The 19,096-nt window shown below is 45.1% G+C and overlaps 1 protein-coding gene across 1 annotated transcript in view; it reads right to left on the reverse strand.

The window, feature by feature from the left end:
* The window catches only part of MUC16 (mucin 16, cell surface associated), a 74,705-nt gene that overhangs the window by 2,843 nt on the left and 52,766 nt on the right, over positions 1-19,096 (reverse strand). Inside the window, exons 48-63 of the mRNA XM_032883876.1 lie at positions 16,059-16,183; positions 15,911-15,978; positions 14,047-14,219; positions 12,651-12,686; positions 11,450-11,515; positions 10,442-10,563; positions 10,274-10,341; positions 9,942-10,114; positions 8,551-8,681; positions 8,053-8,120; positions 7,085-7,233; positions 5,843-6,006; positions 5,432-5,499; positions 1,853-2,019; positions 415-456; positions 136-215 (exon numbers count right to left, since the gene is read on the reverse strand). Of these exons, the coding sequence (XP_032739767.1) occupies positions 136-215; positions 415-456; positions 1,853-2,019; positions 5,432-5,499; positions 5,843-6,006; positions 7,085-7,233; positions 8,053-8,120; positions 8,551-8,681; positions 9,942-10,114; positions 10,274-10,341; positions 10,442-10,563; positions 11,450-11,515; positions 12,651-12,686; positions 14,047-14,219; positions 15,911-15,978; positions 16,059-16,183 (1,700 nt within the window). The remainder of the gene's footprint in view (positions 1-135; positions 216-414; positions 457-1,852; positions 2,020-5,431; positions 5,500-5,842; positions 6,007-7,084; positions 7,234-8,052; positions 8,121-8,550; positions 8,682-9,941; positions 10,115-10,273; positions 10,342-10,441; positions 10,564-11,449; positions 11,516-12,650; positions 12,687-14,046; positions 14,220-15,910; positions 15,979-16,058; positions 16,184-19,096) is intronic.

Genomic DNA, 19,096 nt, shown 5'->3' on the forward strand with positions numbered 1-19,096 from the left:
AAAGGAAAAAGCAAAACACACACAAACTATGAGAGAAATTCACAAAACATATTCCCAGCAAAGGAAATATATTTATAAAGCATAAAGAACTCTTACAACCTAATAGTAAAAAGACAAGCAACCCTCCTTACTTACCAAGAAGCAGCAGATCAGGCATGTGATGACTACCAGGAGTCCTGCCAAGCAGATAAGGATGATGGCCCAGTAGGGGAGGTCTGGGGAGACAAGTGCTGGTGTGAGTCACCTCCTGTCATTCCCCTAGAAGCTCCTGCTTTCCCTGCGTTGTGCCTAACAGTCCCTGACATGGATTGTCCAGCTTTCACCATTATTAAGACTCTGGGCACATGGTTTTCATTAAGTACAGCATCAAGACATTCCTTCCCCATCCTGGGCTGGGACTTCTTTGAGACTTACCAGAATTCTCAGTCAAGACATCATTTCTGTTGTGTGAATACCCTGGAAATGAATGAAATGGAGAATGCATGTGAGTGTGTTTTGTGCTTTTTAAATTTTGTTTTTATGCTTTTTAAATAAGACTTTTCAAATACACAGAAAAACAGAATATCATAAACACACATCATCTAGATTTAACAATGCATATTTTACCCAATTAAAACAATATTTTATCCAATGTATAAATTGTTAGCACTTGCCACCCTTGCTTCATTCGTATTTTCCCTGAAATGTTGAAGTAGAAATCATAATGTTCACCCATTTTTCTCTAAAAAATGAGGACACTTTGCTACATAATCCAAGGAGCGTAATAAATTAATCAAATTCATACCTCTGGGCAAGGAGGGCTGAAATTGGGCTGGGCCATCTTATGATGGTTTTGGGGAGAATGGGTTATCATAGCTGGCAAGACCAAGAGATGTCTCTAAATTTGTAAATTCCCACTCAAAAGCTCTCTTCCCTGCCCAGAAACACATTCACCCCTTCTCCTTTACTAAGTTGTTTTATACTCATTTTCCAGGATTCACCTACAATGTAAGTTTTTTCCAGGAAGGCTTCTGTGATGACCACTTCCAAGTATGATTTATTTCACACCAAATAATTGATACTTTCCAATTGCCTATTCTTGTCATTGTAACTGCAGCATGAACCCCATGAAAGTAGGGACACATAGCACCCACTGGGCATGGGAGAGAGTTTCAGGTCACCCTACTGGACGGCCCCTCCCCAGACAACTTCTTATAGATGTGCTGTCCAATATGGAACAGCTACAAGTAGCTTCTTAAATTAAAAATAATTTTAATCAACTCAAATTTAAAAATCTGTTACCTTGGTAATATTAAAAATCAGTAACTACAAAAGCCAGTCACAATAGCCAGATTTTAAGTATACAATAGTCACATGCAGCCATTGTGCTGGACAGCACATATAGAGAACATTCCATTATAGCAGAAAGTTCTACTGCATGGTGCTGATCCAGAGCAGAACTTGGCAAACTACAACCTAGGGCCAAGTCAGGTCCATTCTTACACAGGTCCTCTTTTTATACAGCCTGTCTTGGAGAAAAGGCTAGTTCATACGCAGCTCAGAGCTAGAATCCCCCACTCACCACTGGCCAAGTGACTTTTAGTACAGGGATGAGAAACAGAATTCCAGAGAGGTGAAGTGACCCGCCTGAGGTCACAGAGCTATCTCTGAGAAGGCAAATGTCTCTAATATCCCACTGGGTATTCCTTCCTCTCCCTCAATGGTAGATAAAGCCTGGGGGGAATATGTCACCTCCCATAAGCCTAAAAAAGTTTAATGCTGACTCAACCCCAGGTCTCTAGATTCCCAGGAAAGAACCCACATGTGGAGGTTGGACCCCTAAACTCCTGCCCCAATGACCAAGAAGCCTTACCATCCACAAGGACACTGTTTCTGTCCAGGGTAAAGTTCTGCAGCTGGGTGCCATTATTGGTCAGCCTCAGGAACTCCAAATAAATGGCAACTCTGCCCAGTTTCCGAACCAATGGTGAAAAGTTACACAGTGAATCCACCCCAGTGTGGCTGCTGTGTGGGACAGACCTGGAAGGGCAAAAGGGATGAACAAGACTACCTTGAATTCTACCTTGCTTCAGGTTCCCTGCTTCTAGGTCCTGTCCAAAAGAACCTTCTGCAATTATACAAACATTGGTGTCTGCAATGTCAAAATACAGGAATTATTAGCCCCATTTTGTTGTTGAGCACTTAAAATATGCTAGTGTGGGTGAGGAAATGAATGTCTCATTTTGTTTAATTTAATTAGGTTATAAATAAAAAGCCATGGGGAGAACATTTTGAAATGTTTACTGTAAGGACTTCCAAAAATCCATAAAATCATTGAGAACACTGGCAAGAATGGTCAAAATCAACTTTTTCAGAGGTCTAGAAATTAACCAAAGGCTTGTAACAATCCGAGGATCGGTTAGTTAAGAAAAAAAGAGGATGTCAGAAAAAATGGCTGAAAACTCTGAAAGTGTGTCCTTCCAAAAAAATAAAAAATAAGGGGAAGTGGGTGGGTGGGGGGATCAGGTAAATGGATGATGGGCATTAAGGAGGACACTTGATATAATGAGCACTGGGTGTTATATGCAACTGATGAATCATTAAATACTACCCTTGAAAATCCATAAATAAACTCATGCAATCATGGACAACTGATTTTCAACAAGGGTGCCGAGATAACAGGGAAAGAATAGCCTAGCTAACAAATCAGTACTGATACAATTAAATATCCACAAACTAAAGAATGAAGTTGGACTCGCACCTCACAACACAGACAAAAATTAGCAAAATAAATCAAATGCCTAAATATAAGAGATAAAATTATAAAACTCTTAGGAAAAAAATGCTGGGTGTAAATCTTTGTGAATTTGGATTAGGCAATGGTTTCTTTGATTTGGGACTAAAATCACAAACAACCAAAGAAAAAATTGATAAACTGAGAGTCATCAAAATTAAAGATGAAATTAAAATTAAAGATGTGTTTCAAAGGGTAGTACCTAGAAGGTGAAAAGGCAACGTGACAAATAGAAGAACATATTTGCAAATCATATATCTGACAAAGATCTAGTATCCAGAACACACAAAAATGGTGATAACTCAACAATAAAAAAAATCAGTGTAAAACTGGGAAAAGGACTTAAAAATAGAAATTTCTGCAAAGAAGATAGGAAATGACCAATCGGTACTAAAAAAAAATGTTTACTGTCTTGTTAATTTTGGCCTTTCTAGCTGGTGTAAGGTGGTATCTCAATGTGGTTTTGATTTATGGCCAAAATTAACAAGACAGTAAACAATGTGTGTTGGAGAGGATGTGGAGAAAGGGAAACCCTCTTACACTGTTGGTGGGAATGCAAGCTGGTGCAGCCACTTTGGAGAACAGTGTGGAGATTCCTCAAGAAATTAAAAATAGAGCTTCCCTATGGCCCTGCAATTGCACTACTGGGTATTTACCCCCAAAATACAGATGTAGTAAAAAGAAGGGACATCTGTACCCCAATGTTCATAGCAGCAATGGCCATGGTCGCCAAACTGTGGAAAGAACCAAGATGCCCTTCAACGGATGAATGGATAAGGAAGATGTGGTCCATATACACTATGCAGTATTATGCCTCCATCAGAAAGGATGAATACCCAACTTTTGTATCAACATGGATGGGACTGGAAGAAATTATACTGAGTGAAATAAGTCAAGCAGAGAGAGTCAATTATCATATGGTTTCACTTATTTGTGGAGCATAGGAAATAACACGGAGGACATGGGGAGATGGAGAGGAGAAGGGAGTTGGGGGAAATTGGAGGGGGAGATGAACCATGAGAGACTATGGACTCTGAAAAACAATCTGAGGGTTTTGAAGGGGCAGGGGGTGGGAGGTTGGGTGAGCCTGGTGGTAGGTATTATGGAGGGCAGGTATTGCATGGAGCACTGGGTGTGGTGCATACAATGAATTCTGGTACACTGAAAAGAAATAAAAAAAATAAAAAATTTTTTAAAAAAGTTCAACATCACTAATTGTTAGGAAAATGCAAATTGGAACAACAGTGAGATACCATTTCACATCCACTGGGATGACTATAGTAAAAAAAGGGATAATAACAATTGTTGGTGAGGATCTGGATAGTTTGGAACTCATACATTGCTTATGAGAGTGGGAAATGGTAGAACCTCTGTGGCAAACAGTTCAGTAGTTCCTCAAAAGTTAGCCTGGAATTACCATATGACCATACAATACCAGTCCTATGTACATGCCCAAGAGAACTGAAAACACAAGCTGATGCAAAAACTTACATGAAAATGATCATAGCAACATTATTCATAATAGACAAAAAAGTGGAGATAACCCAAGGTTCATCAGTGAATGAATGGATAAATGCAAACTGGTTTACCTCCTTACGGTTTGCCTCTGTAAGAGACTCTTAACTCCAGGAGACAAACTGAGGGTTGCTGGGGCAGGGGATGGGGTAAATGGGGGATGGGTATGAAGGAGGGCATGTGATGCAATGAGCACTGGGTGTTACGTGCAACTCATGAATCACTAAATTCTACATCTTAAACTAGTAATACAGTGTATGTTAATTAAATTGAATTTAAATAAAAGTTTTTTAAAGTAGTAGAGCTATACAACAGATATTATTTAGTCATAAAAAAAGGAATGAAGTACTTATACGTATTACAACATGGATGGATCTTGAAAACATTATGCTCAGGGAAAGAAGTTGGTCACAAAAGGCCCCGTAGTATTTGAATTCATTAATATGGGATGTTCAGAATAGGCAAATCCAGACAGACAGAAAGTAGATTATTGTTTGCTAGGGGATGTGGATTAAGGGAAGACTAGGAAGCAACTGCTAATGGGTACAGGATTTTTTTAAAAGAACATTCCACACCCTACATCACATCTACATCAAAAACTAATGATGTACTAGTCGGTGGCTAACTGAACATAATTTTAAAAAATTCCACCATTAGATAGTGGGATGATTGTACTACTCTACAAATAAAGCACTAAATTGTGCACTTCAAAGGGGTCCATTTTCTATGTGATCCTATTTCAGTAGATATATGAGAAGTTTGGATTGGCTCTTTTGACTAGTGGCTACACTACTGAGCATCACAGTCCGACTGCTGGATTCTAAGTCATCTGGTTCTAGCCACCCCCATCTTCTATGGATCCTGACTTCAATGGCTAATTTCTTAAGGCATGGATGCTCTACTCGACATCCCATGGCCCAACATCAGGTGCCTCCAGGTCTGCTGAAGTCTACTCTGGCTTTCTTGAATTTCTGAGCCAGTTGGGTTCACTGGTTTAGGAATAAGTTGGTTTTTAGGTAACAGTTCAATACTCCCAGGGCTATCTTCCATAAGAGCTAGAACTGGGACCATGACAATGGGGACACTTTTACTTAAAGGACATCAGGAGTCTCCAGAGTGATTAGATCCTGAGCTGGAACTCACCTGAATGCTAAAACTTGACAGCCAGAGAAAAAACTCTTGATGCTGCTGTTTCGGAAGACCTGGTTGAGCTGAAAGATAGGACAATGTTCCCTTGATCACCATCCCAGGCCAAGTGGCAGGAGAATTTTTAGCCGCTGAGCATACTTCCCTTCTATTTTTTCCCATCTATTTTTTCTTATCTCAACAAACACTAGCCCAGATAAGTGTACCAAAGGACATCCCATTCCAGAGTATGACTTAGCTACAGGACCCTGGACTAGCTACTGAAATTCTCTGGGCCTGTTTCTTAATTTGTAAATGGGCATAAGAACCTATCTTCATGAATTGTTATGAAATTGTTATGAAAAATCACCCTCTGACTACCCAGTGTCCATAGGTCTGTCTCTACATGGGAATGGAGTGGATTCTCACCGCATTCTCAATACTTCTCTTGTTCTGCCGGTGTTTGGTGGTGCCTGGCTGGGCTATGTCCTGGGAATAGAGTAGGTTGGTGACAGTGAAATTCAGCTGGAAGTGCTCAGGGCTGGGACTGCTTGTTGGTATGTCTATTGGTAGATGAGCTGATGGCTCCACTTCTATAATAAAAAGAAGGTATAAAAGTCCCAATCAGGTGAAGATTTTAGCAAAAAAGTCATTCCAGCTAGTCTACTTATTCCTGGCAATGTGACCGGAGTTGGATTTTTAAAGATGTTTTGCATAAGGCCCTCTATCCACCCAACCACTTTATATCCATTGATCTCTCTATCCACCAACTCTCCCCCAAGCATTATGAGAGCTCACTAGTATGTGGGGATGAGGAGATTGGGCCCTTCTGGGGCACAGAAGGCAAGTGCAGGTACTGATCACCCTAGGGGACATCTGTCATACACCTTTGTTGACCTAAGTTCCTAATGTATCTCGCTGCCTCTGGTCTTCTCCCCTTCCCAATCCACTCTCTATACAACACTCAGAGGATGAGCTTTCTAAAGCAGAATTCTGTTACATTCCTCTGCAAACAATTCCAGTGCCCAAGAAAGTCCCTGCCTGCTTCTATAGCTTTACCCACCACTTCTTCCATGTCAAAGTGTTTGCTCCAGCCACACCAACTCCTTAGAGCCTCCCCAAATATTCTGTCTTCTAGGATATAAACACATGTAACTCGACTCCCTAACTCCTCCCATTGGCTAGGTCATGTTCACCATCACATCTCAGTTTGCTCATTACTTCCTCCAGAAAACTTTCCAAGATGGGCTGTGTGTCCCTCCTTGGGGTTCCCTCAGGTTCTTGAAATTCTCTGATTGTAGCAGTTTCCACAGTGCATCATCAGTGCCTATTTACTTTCATGACATACTTGTTGAATGAATGAATGTGTCCTTCAATCAATCAACGTATGAGTCATAGCCAGAGGGCCTAAGAAAGCAACTCAGGATACTACACATTTTGGGTTGGAAAGATTTGAGTAAAAATAATCATTTCCTTGGGTGCAATTGCTGCATGTTTTCTTCCTACTTCCTGTTGGATGATCCAATGTCATGAGTCATCAACATGGGCCTCCAGAAAGTCCCCCTTTCCCCTCCAGAGCCTCCATCCATTCTACTGCTCCTGAGAAGCCCCATCCTTCCTTCCTCATAACCCCATCTCTTCAAGCCATGAAATCAACCCCCAATCTTGCACCTGTCACATGCAGGTCCGTTAGCTGATAGGTGGCCCCTAGCCAGTGGGATGAGACATTCAGGGTCTTGTCCAGAAAGACTTTCTTCACCACGCTGGGGTCCACATTGGAAGAGAACAGTACCTGGACAGTGACCAACATGGAGCCCAACCTAGAGACAGAGATCATGGAACTCAGCCATCACTCAACACGAGCAGTGTCTCCTGAGTTCTTGTTTAATAGGCTCAAAGACCTAAAGGCAAGAGGTGAGAGATTATCTCCCAGGCTAGAGAAGACACCCTGACCAAAAATACAAGGTTTCCACGAGTTGGGAATAGAACAAATAACTATAAAAATAATGAACATCTACGGAGCACCTCTAGGAAGTGACTTAAACATTCCCTCACCATCACTCTGGTGGAGGGTATCATTATGATTATCCCCATCTTAAAGACGAAAGAACTGAAGTCTGGAAACACTCAAAGTTGGCACTGTGTCCCATGATCCTCCTGTTCCCCAGTGTTTCAGTTCTTCCACCCATTCTTCACAGACCTGGGTTCCAACCAAATTTGGGCAATTCTTGAGCTGTTTACTTTTCTTCTCCAAGCCTCAGCTTCCCCATCTGAACAATGGGGATGATCACAATAGTATCCATCTCACAGGGGCTGTATGAGAATCCCATGAGATGACCATGCATGAAAGTGCTCAGCAGGGGTACGGCCACGGGAAATGTTATTATTGAGCTGATCTTTGTTGAAAGTATCTCAAAGAGGAGAAGTTGGTGGATGCTAGTGTTGGTGGTCCCATGAGGTTAATCCTTCCCTTACCCCTCCCCAAAGTCCTATGGAAGGAGATGGTAGGAATGGCTGACAGGGACGTGGGGGAGCATGGAGAGCTTGTCAGTGACTTTCATCTCAAAGACTGTGCCAGGATGGAAGCTCAGAGCCGCAAGCTGCCAGCTCAGCCAGCGCTTCCAACCTCCTCAACTTACGTCAAATTGGTGACCAGGCAGGAGTGGAATATGTCTTGTAGCTGGCTGCTTCTGTAGAGTTTGGTGACCTAGAATAAAGGGTGGGGACAGTGGGTGAGATGGAGGCCTCCTGGGGCTGGAGGGGTCTACTGGAGCCAGTGAAAGAACACAGGCCTTAGAGCAAAGGAGCTCTGAGTTTGTATCCTGGCTGTGTGACCTTAGGCACACCACTCCCCCTTCTGAGCCTCAGTTTGCCCATCTGGAAAATGGGGAAGGCAGCCAGAGCACCACCTTTGGAAAATGAGAGAACTCAAAACACATAGGCAAAGGGCAAAATTGAAATAATCACTTAATATATGTGAATCAGAGGAATGACAGGGGCACCCAGGGCAAGGAGAGATAGGACAGGAGAGAGAGACACTACCTTGTCCTGGATGTCCCTCCACAGGTCTGTGTACTCCAATGAATGACAGGGGCACCCAGTTCAAGGAGAGACAGGACAGGAGAGAGAGACACTACCTTGTCCTGGATGTCCCTCCACAGGGCTGTGTACTCCAAGGATGTGGGGTCTGGGTTGCTGAGGTTCCAGTTGATGATGCGGAAATTTAGCTGATACTCCCTCTGGGTAGATAAACTCTGGGGTGCATAGCCTGGAGCCAACGAGAGGAGGAGAAGACCATTGGAGACTCTTAGCCATTAGCACAGAGAGAGGCATAGTGCCTACTGTCAGAGTCAGCCAAACTTAGGCCCACATGCTGGGGACTTCCAAATGGAAAGTCACCCCACAATGGGGAAAACTGGAATTTTACAGGGATTCTCCCAGGGTGAGTTTTTCTATTGCACTTATGCAATTCCCACTTCGTGGAATGTTCTTCAATCCTCTGCTTTTCCTGGAAAACTCCTACTCATGTTTCAGAACCCCAATGAGATGGAACTCCAGGAGAGCAGGGATCTCTCTGTCTTGTTCTTGCCATGTTCCAGGGCCTAGTATAGTACTGGGTACATAATATCTTCTTCTAGGAAGCCTTCCCTGAATTGTTCCCCCTCTGTGATTCCATGGCACCCTGTTAATAACAGTGTCTCTGCCTTTTTGGTGTGTCCCTAAGTAATATTCAGTCCTCTTGGTTATGAGATTTTTCAGGGAGAGAACTTGTGTGTTCTATCCCTGTACCCAGCACATGGCTTGGGACAGAATGGTAACGTAAATGTGTTTGTTGAAGGGGTGAATGTAAACTTCAGTAGATCCTCAAATATGGGGCTGAGATACTTTTCTCCCAATGGTTCACTCATTTACTCATTCACTGGGTATGAGAATATACTAACTAAAGAACTGAGGTTGTAGTGACACATTACAAGACCTTAATTTCATAAAGTTGGATAATTAAACAATTGTGGTGAAGTATGATTAGTTGGTCTGGTGCCCATCTAGGAACCATGGGACCATGGAGAGCAGGGTTTCTCATCCTCGGAACTACTGATATTTGGGGCTACCTAAGTCTTGGTGGCGAGGATCTCCTGTTCGTTGGAGGACATTAGCAACACCCTTGAGCTCTAGCCACTAGATGCCGGTAGCACTCTTCCCCAGTTGTGGCAACCAAAATGTCTCCAGTCATTGCCAAGTGTCTCCCGAAGGGCAGAACTGTCTCTAGGTTAGAACCACTGACAGAGAGGGGCCTCACATTGTAGAACTCCTGTCCCAAGTGATCCCATGAGTCAGACACTCGGGGTTCAAATTAGAATCCATTATATTAATTTGTCAAAGAATTTCATGCTATTTACCTAAAATAACAGGAGAGACTTTTTCCACGGAGAGTTTGGGGAGGATATTGTCTCATCAGAACTTGGGCTGACTTGTTAAAGAGGAAATAAAGTAGAATGGGGACCAATAATGATTGCTATAAATCACTCACCATTGACGAAGAGGCTGTCATGGACCAGGGTATAGAAGCCCATCTGGGTGACACCATGGGTCAGCTGGTACAGCTCCCAGTAAAGCTGCTCTCTGTCAAGTCCATGGCCCATGAAGTCATGGTGGTAGGTGCAGATGGCATCAACATGGGTGGTTGGCCCATCCTTCTCAGGTCTGGGGAGAGAGGGATGTGGGGACTCTAAAGGTAGGTCCTGAAACCTCACTATGGGGATCACAAGGAGGTGGGTAACAAATGGGAGATCAGCGGGAAGACTGGAAGGGTTGGTCACCAAAATGGTCACTACTAGCAAATGCTCAGAAAAAGAGTCCTACCTGAGGGAGATTAGTCTGCAATCTGAGTAGAAGGGGCCCAAACTGCTCTTCTGGAACAAGGATCCAAGCTGGGGAGGAAGGGAGAGGAGGATGAACAGGAGAGACAAAAGTGGGGCAAGGGCTGGGTGGAATTGATCCCACTAGGAACTTCTGGGACCAGGGTCTCACCAGGCGCTGCAGAGTCCTCTTGGTGGAGTTGAACATAGCTGAGCCATTGCTCATGTCCACTGAATACTGGAGGTTCGAGATGGTGAAGTTGAGTGTAAGGGTCTTCAAGTTGTATCCCATAGCTACAAGAAGAGAGGGGAGAGATGGCTACTACTGAGAGCTGGCCTGAGACCAAATCAGAGTCCTACATTCATTGTACTCTGTCATCTTCTCTTCCAGTGGCACCACCACCCACTATCTGGTCACCCAATTCAAAACCATCATGTCGCTCAGCTCCTCCTCCTTCCCCTCCAAGTAACCCCAATACCACTTGCAGAATGGTCCTCATATACATCCTCTCTATCCTCTCCCAGCTCAAGCCTTTTCTTCTCTCACTTGGACCAACACCCCAGCAGACTTATTGGATGCCCTCTCTAAAGAATGTTCTCTACACTGAAAACTAGAAGAAATTTCCTTAAGTAAAAAAATCTCAGTATAGTCACCACTACCCATGGCTTCCTTTGGCCTTCAGTGTCAAGTTCAAACTTCTTGAGCTGGCACTCAAGGTTCTTCCCAATATGGTTCTTGTGATCCTTTCAGCTTCAATATCCATCTACTCTAGGTTCAGCTTTATGCTTTATGCAAACCAAATCCCTCTCAATTCTCTCCATACACTATGCTGTTTCTGGCCACTGAGACTTTGCTCATCAAATCTCCTATATCAGGAAAACTCTTCATCCCCTATTTTCCTGGATGACACCTCCTCATTCTTAAACTCTCATTTTGGTTGAAACTTTCTCCAGAAAGACTTCCCCCCAAAATTATACTAGGTGCCTCTCCCCAAAATATCTCACATTGTTGTTATAATGGTTTGCTGATCTCACAAAGCTAGTGGCTCCATAAGGGTATGCATTAGACTGAATTGTCAGTATAATCTTTGCAATTGACATGACTGACCTACACCAGAATTTTACAACTGACTGGTAGAGCAGAGCTTTTCTTGGGAAGGAAAAGGGATCTCCCAGATACCTGTGGTGGCTTCTGGTTGTGTAGGTGATGATGAATGAGGCAGGAATGTGGTGGCTGCCTCAGGAGCTGTGGAAAGGGCAGTCATCAGGAAGGAACAGAGTCCCCACACAGTGGGAGAAACTCCCCAAAGCTTTCCTGGGCTCTAGCAGTGGTTGCCCCAGGACAAGCATTCACAGGTGTGTCACCAATGAGAGTAAGGGAAGGAGGAATTGTGTGAGCAGAGGGGTGAATGAGCCCACGAGTGAAATAAACTCAATAAAGTAAGGGTAGGCGAACAAGAGAGAGATTAAGCAAGAGGACAGGGAGATGAATGGGCAGAAGAGTGGACAGACAGGGGGTATACCTGGATGGACAGAGGAATAATGAACAAACGAAGGGTCAAAAAGAAAGAAAGAATAAACACAGGAAGAAAAGTTGGAGAGATGGATAGAAGGGAAAAAGGAGGAAAAGACAAGCAAGTGAATAGGCAGAGGCTGGATGGATGGACAGATGGATGGAAAGAAGTAAAGAATGAAAGATGGATGGATGGAAGGATGGACAAAGGAGAGAAGGAATGAAGCATGGATGGATGCAAGGAGAGATAGAAGGACGGATGGATGAATTGATGGATGGGTGGATGAAAGAAGAGAGAGAAGGAGGGAAGGAAGGATGGATGGATGAATTGAAGAAAGGAAGAATGGATGAAAGTTTGGATGGACAAAGGGAAAGAAGGAAGAAAAGATGGATAGAGGGAAGGAAGAATGGAGAAGTCTGAGAGAAGAGATAACTTGAGAATGGGAGAATGGATGGATTAAAAGATAGATGAAGGGACCATTGGACAACAAACAGGCAAATTTGGCCAAACCACTGAGTGGCCACCACAGTTGCATCTTGACATTGAGGCCCCTTCTGTGGCCCTTGTAAGAGATCTTGTTTTCAGGAGGCATGGACTCCTCATCTGACCCCAACCCTGCATCCCTGTAGGAAATATTTGTTCAAATTTCTTCCTCCAACCCAAAAGGGTGTGGAAAGTTTAGAAAGCCAATGCCATGGCTGCAGGCCCAGAAGAGACCAAGGACTCAGCATGCTTCTTCCCACTGATCCCTGGCCACACTCAGGAGAGCAGCCTGAGATTGGGGCAAGCTCCCTTTATTAGTGAGGAGAAAAGTTTGGCTCAAGATCGGGAGAGGCTGATATGGGTACTGGTTGCAAAGATACATACTTGTAGGAGGCTCATCTGGACCACGTTCATTATAACCTGGAAACATAAATGTCACACGTAAGGAGAGGTGGCAGCACAATCCCAGATAGTCCATGCCTTTGTCCATGTGGGGCTCCTGCTGGCCTTTCCTTCTGTGTACCAGGGAAGCATCTATGCATTTTCCAAGATCAGACTCAAATGTCATCTCCATCATTAAGGTTTTCCTGATCTTCCAGGTAGAGATGACCCTTCCCTATCCACCTCTCCAGCATGCCCCTAAGAGACCCTCATCACATTTATGTTCACATATTTATTCCCCCACATATATATCCATCCCAATATCTACCCTTCCGCCCTCCCTCCAATCTATCCCTCCAACCAACAACTATTTATTGAGAACCTACTATGTGCCAAGTTCTATTACATTTGGAGAATATATCACTGAGCAAAATATCTCTGTCCCTTTGGAGCTCACATTAGGACAGGTTGCCCATGTAGCCTGTGTCCCTGGTGCCAAGCACAAGGCCTGGCTTATAGCAGATTCTGGGGACTGCTGGCTGAGTGAACAAAATGAAGCATATTTTACAGGGGGGGGAAATATCCTAAACTTGCCCCTGCAAGGGCCAAGGTGAAGGGAAAAGATGTGAACGCACAACATCAAGACCCAGACTGACTAGTGGCATGGGTAGGTTGCTTTCCTTCTCTGTACATCTCCCTCTTTGCTCAAATGGGAGTCATAAAGGGCCAGGATGTCTCCCTGTCCACCTGATGTGGTAATGGGGATAAGAAAGTGTGATTTGCCAAATACCATTTCCAAGCTGGGGACAGAGAGAAGAGAAGCTGAATTATTCCAATAAACCTCACCACGTTCCATGCTCTGCCTCTCAGAACCCCAGAGGGGGTGGGTCACCTTCTTAAACACTGTCCCTTCCTGGCTTCTACAAAGATGCCCGGCATGTCCAAAGCTTGGACCCCACAGATGTCCAGAGTGCCTACCTCATTTCCTGGCACTAGGGCCCCACCCAGGAGAGAAGCCCATCCCCGGTCTAGGGTAAGAAGCTGGGAGAGAAGACAGATGTGGGATATTCTTTTCCCATGCCTCCCCTGGAATGATCTTTCAGGAGTTAAAAGCATAGGGTCAAGCACAGTGTTGGATGCTAACTGCTGGGGCTCAGGCCTAGCTCCGTCCTTCTCTAGCTGCACCCACTTGGGCAAATTACTTAACTTTTCAGAGCCTCCATGTCTTCATCTGTAGAACAGGTGTGATCAGGGACAGCCTTACAGAGTGACTGTTGGAGGGTAGGGGTCAGTATAGAGTTGAGATTCACACCTGAATTTGTCTCAAGGTTTCCCCTAGGTTTCCTGACCTGTGGGACGGGGGTATGGAAGCAGTGAGGGGGGGCTGAGAACTGCTCACCATTGAGGTAGAGGCTGTCCTTGTCCAGAGAATAGGGACCCAGCCGGGTAATGCCACGGGTCTGCCGGCTCAGCTCATGGAACACCTGCTTGGCAGGCAGATCCGGGCTGCTGGGGGGCTGCCGGTAGGTGCAGAGGATGTCCACCCTTGTTTTGGCACCATTCTTCACAGATCTGAGGAAGGAGAGATTGATGTGTAGGGAGTGCAGCCCACATGGTACCTCTTCACCTGTGGGCGCTGCACACCTCATGTCCTGTGTTCCAGCCTTACTGAACCATTCACAGTTTCTCCACCTGGCCACACTCTCTCACCCCAGGATCTTTGCACATGCAGTGCCTTCTGTCTGGAGGTCTCTCCCCTTCTCTCCTTACTCTCTGATAATTTCCCGGTCATCCTTCAGCTCTCTACTTAGACACCTCCTCGTTCTCCAAGAGCCCTCCCAGGCAGAGTCAGGAGAGGATCCTGGTTGCCACAGGACACCATGCTTCCCCCATCACAGCTCTGATGGCCCCCAGTGTGAACCTATATTATTTGTTCCTGTTCCCTCTATACAGTGGCCTCCATGAGGTCAAGTAATGGGACAGTTTAGCTCACCATTGTGCTGAACTCCCAGCACCTTGCCCATTGCCTGTTCCATGCAAAAACCAAAGTCCTGATGAATGGATGAACAAAATAGGATATATCCATACAATGGAATATGATTCAACTTTAAAAGTGAGGGAAATGCTGACACCGGCCACAATGTGGATGGACCTTGAGGACTTTATGTTTAGTGAAGTAAGACAGACACAAAAAGGCAAATACCATATGATTTCACTTGTGTGAGATACCCAGAGTGGTCAGATTCATGGAGACGGAAAGTAGAATGGTAATGGCTAACATCTGGGAGTAGAGGGAAATAGGGAGCCATTGTTTAATGAGTACAGACTTTCAGTTTTTGCAAGTTCTAGAGACCGGTTGCACAATAATGTGAACACACTTAACACTACTGAACCGGACACTTAAAAATGATTCAGATGGTAAATTTTCTGTTGTGTGTCTTTTATCACAATTAAAAAAGAATCCATTCTTGCCAAGATTCTACATGGTGTGGACCTTGCTGCTGTCTGGAAACACACCTTCTTTCTCTCTGTCCCTCTCTCTCTGTTCCAGACACACCGGCCTCCTTGCTGTTCATTGAATATGCCAAGCTCATTCCTACCTCAGGACCTTTGCCCATGCTGTTTCCTCCACATGGAACAGTTTTCACAGCCAGTTTTCAAGGCCAAATCCTTTTCCACCTGGGACACCACTCAGAAATCACCTCCATGAACTATCCTGTGCCTTAGGTAAAGCTGCTTTCCCATCTTTCTGCATTTCTGCTTCGCATCACCTTATTATATTTGAAACCATTTCAGATATTTTATTCTTCCACTTAGATTCTTCTTCCTCCACTAGATGAGTGCAGGGACAGTGCCTGTGCTGTCACCATGGTGCCCACCGCCTGCCTCAGGGGAGCTGCACCACTGATGACAGCAGACTGAGAACACAGCTGGAGAAATACTTTGTAAACCCCCACAGAACCCACACCAACCCAGAAAAGTGGAAGTAATGGCCCGATGAAAAGTTTCAGAATGAGTAGGATGATGGGTGCATAGCATCATGCCCATAACAGATGTCACTGAAATGTATGCTTGAAAATAGTGAAATGGCTAATTTTATGTCTATATGTATTTTGTCACAATTTTAACAATAATGTAACATGGAGACATGGATGCCAACAAGGACCCTCCAAGACAGTCTGCTACAACTGGCGGTGGCCCCCACAGTCAAGAAATCCTGTCCTGCCGCAGGGGGGCATGGTGGGTGGGGGGGTGGTTCTCACCTTAGTGAAGTGACTTTGCAGCCTGCATATCGGGCTCCTAGGCTGCTCCTCTGGAACAACGGGCCAAGCTGGAGAGGAAGGAGAGGGCCAGTGTGGTCAGATCCAGTGACAGCCCCGAGGAGGAGTCACGGGAAAGCTGGTCTCTTACCAGGTGCTGCATGAGGCTGTCTGTGATGTTGAACTTGAGGGACCCGGGGCGGCCCATATCCGCTGAGTAGCGCAGGTTGTCGATGGTAAAGTTCAGCGTGAATGGCTCCTCACTGACCTCCCCAGCTGTGACAGGGGCAGAGAGGGCCAAGGCTTATGGGGACGTTGGGGCGCCCAACATCCACCCATGATGGGGCTTTCAAGGGCCTCTTGTCCTCCGTCCACAAACCCGAGGGTCGCTTGTTAATGGGGACAACTCCAGAAGCAAGTAAGGACAGGTGTAATGATTTGGGGGCTGGAGATGGTATTCCCACCCAGGTGCAGGAGTGGAGGGGCTCTGTGGAAACACTAGCAGCTTTGTTCTTCCCAGAAAGGCAAGGCTCCAACTTACCATACTGATGTAGAACCGGGGAAAACCCCACATATTGTCCTCCATATGCTCTCTGCTCCCCCATCTCTAACTCTTTATCTCTCTGTGCCTCTGTCTCTCTTTTCTTCTCTCTCTCTTACACCCAGATATGCCAAACTTCTATGCATTGCATTAAAAAAAAATCCAACTAGGAGCTATAACCAATCTCTCTGTACCTTGATTTACTCAACTGTAAGATAATGATTCCTAATTCAAAAGCTGAAATGAGGTTTGAACAAGTCAAATTCTGTAAAGTGCCTAAGCACAGTGCTGGGCACAGGGTAAACACTAAATAAATATTCATTATATAAAACAAATAAGCAAATATTTTCTGATCACTCACTACATATGGAACTTTAAACCTGGGTAAGTAGCTGGGAGCTAGAATCACCCACACGAAACACAGTACAGAAATGGTCCTCTGCCCAGGGTTACATGACTGGAGAGGGAGAGTCTGGTTCTGGACCCAGGTTCTCCAATCCCAGAGTCCTTGCTCATGACCTCCCCTGTGAAGACACACGCTCCTGCTGAGACACATGCAGCTGGCTCAGTGTTCAATAGTTGGGGTGACCTGAGTAGACCCCAGGGGAAGTGTAATAAGTGAACATATGATACAAGAGAGACCAGAGGCCCAATGGCCTGGCTCTAGAATGGATAATCAGGACAAACCTTTGGAAGAAAAACTTACCTCTCCCCTCCCTCTCTTCTGTTCACTACTCCTTCCAAGCTCCCTTCTGTCTATCCTTCCTTCCATTCTTCCTTCTTTCTTTCCATCTTTCTTTCTATTCATCCACGCATTCATTCTTTCTTCCTTCCATCTATTCATCTTTTCTTCTCCCTCCCTCCATCCCTTCTTCCTTTCTTCTATCATCTGTCTACCCAGCATCCTGTCCAACCAACCATCCTTCTATCCATCCATCCTCCATGTCTCCATCCATCAACCCACCCTCCCATCCACCCATCCATGTACCCATGACATCCATCCATCCATCCATCCACCCACCATCCTTGCACACATCATTCCTTCCTGCCTCATTCCTTCTTTTCCTTCCTCTTTCTCCATTCACACCTCTTTCTACGCATCCTTTTGTCTGCCCTTCCTTCTATCCCCACCTTCGTCCATCTATCCACCTTTCCTTGCTTCCTTCCTCCACGCTTTCTTTTCTTCCATCTATCCATCCATCTTTCCTTTCTCTCATATCTATTCCTTCCATCTATTTAGACATTTTCCCTTCCTCCTTTTCCCCCTCCAYTCATCTTTTCTTCCTTCCATCTGCCCATCCATCTTCTGTCCCCACCTCCCATTCATCACTTCTTCCTCCCTCCCTCCCATCCATCCATCCATCCATCCATGTCTTTCCTCCATGTACATTGAATTGATCCTATAATGCTTCAGGAACTATTCCGAGGAGTGGATACTGAGCAACAAAACACAGTCAATCCAACTGACTTTAACTTATTTTTCCTTTTATCATTTGGGAAAAGATGGTTGTCATTGTACCTGAGGAGCCCAGACCCCCAGTGATGTTGGAAGGAGCGAGGGAGGATGCTGTGGTGTAACAGACCAGAGATGGACCCAAGAAGAGAGTTTGAGAGGGCTCCAAAAACACACCTCTGATGCAGGGGCAATTAATTCTTGAAAAAGCTACAAGGTCCTCATTCCAGGGTTTGCTAGGGATGAACTTGAACATAACAGGTGTACACCAAAAATCAGCATGTCCTTTTAAAGAAATTAACTGATGGAGGAGTGAGACTGTGAGTTTTTGGAGTCACAGGAACTCTTGGTTCTATTATGTATTTGCTGTATGGCTTGGCAGCCTCTCCCAGCCCGAGTTTACTCATCTGTAAAATGGAGCTGAGTCACATGGTTGTAGCAAGAACTAAAGGATAAAGAGCATGTGTTTTTGGATGAATTGTGTCTCCTGCCCTTCCTGTATACACACACACACCCAAATTCAAGAAGCTCTAATCCCTAGTACTTCAGTAGGTGACTGTATTTGGAGACAGGGCCTTTAGAGAGGTAGCTGGGTTAAAATGAGGCTTTTGGGGTGGGCCCTAGTCCAGTCTGGCTGCTATCGGTATAAGAAAAGGAGATTAGGACACAGAGGGACACCGGGAATGTGTGTGCAAAGGAATGACATGCCAAGAGGCAGTAAGCAGATGCCACCTGCTCGCCAAGGAGAGAGGTTTCAGAGCAACCAACCCTGTTGGCACCTTGATCTGGACTTCCAGCCTCCAGCACTGTGAGAATATATGTGTTGGTCATCTGAGCCCCCTGGCCTGGGTATTTTGCTTTGGCAGCCAGAGCTGATCAAGACAGTACGTAATGTATGTAGCACGGTGCCCGGAAGGCACCAAGTTCAATACGTGTTCACCAAAAACCTAACAAATGGTGTAACACTGATGTTGAGACACTCTCAGAACAATAGACAGAGAGGTGAGTGGAATGGTAAGAGAAGAGTGCCAGGGCAGGGTTTTAGAAGAATCCAAGGGATAACCATGAAGGTCAGAATGGTGGGAGGACAGGCCTGTGTGTGAGATGCTCTTGCCCTGGGCTGGGACTCTCCACCAGAACCCAGAGGGAGAAGTGGGGAGTGAGGGGCCCTCCCAGGTCTTTCCCTCACTGAAGA

This window comes from Lontra canadensis, unplaced genomic scaffold, assembly GCF_010015895.1.
Source record: "Lontra canadensis isolate GAN:19392208 unplaced genomic scaffold, GSC_riverotter_1.0 scaffold88, whole genome shotgun sequence".
Lineage (NCBI taxonomy): Eukaryota > Metazoa > Chordata > Mammalia > Carnivora > Mustelidae > Lontra > Lontra canadensis.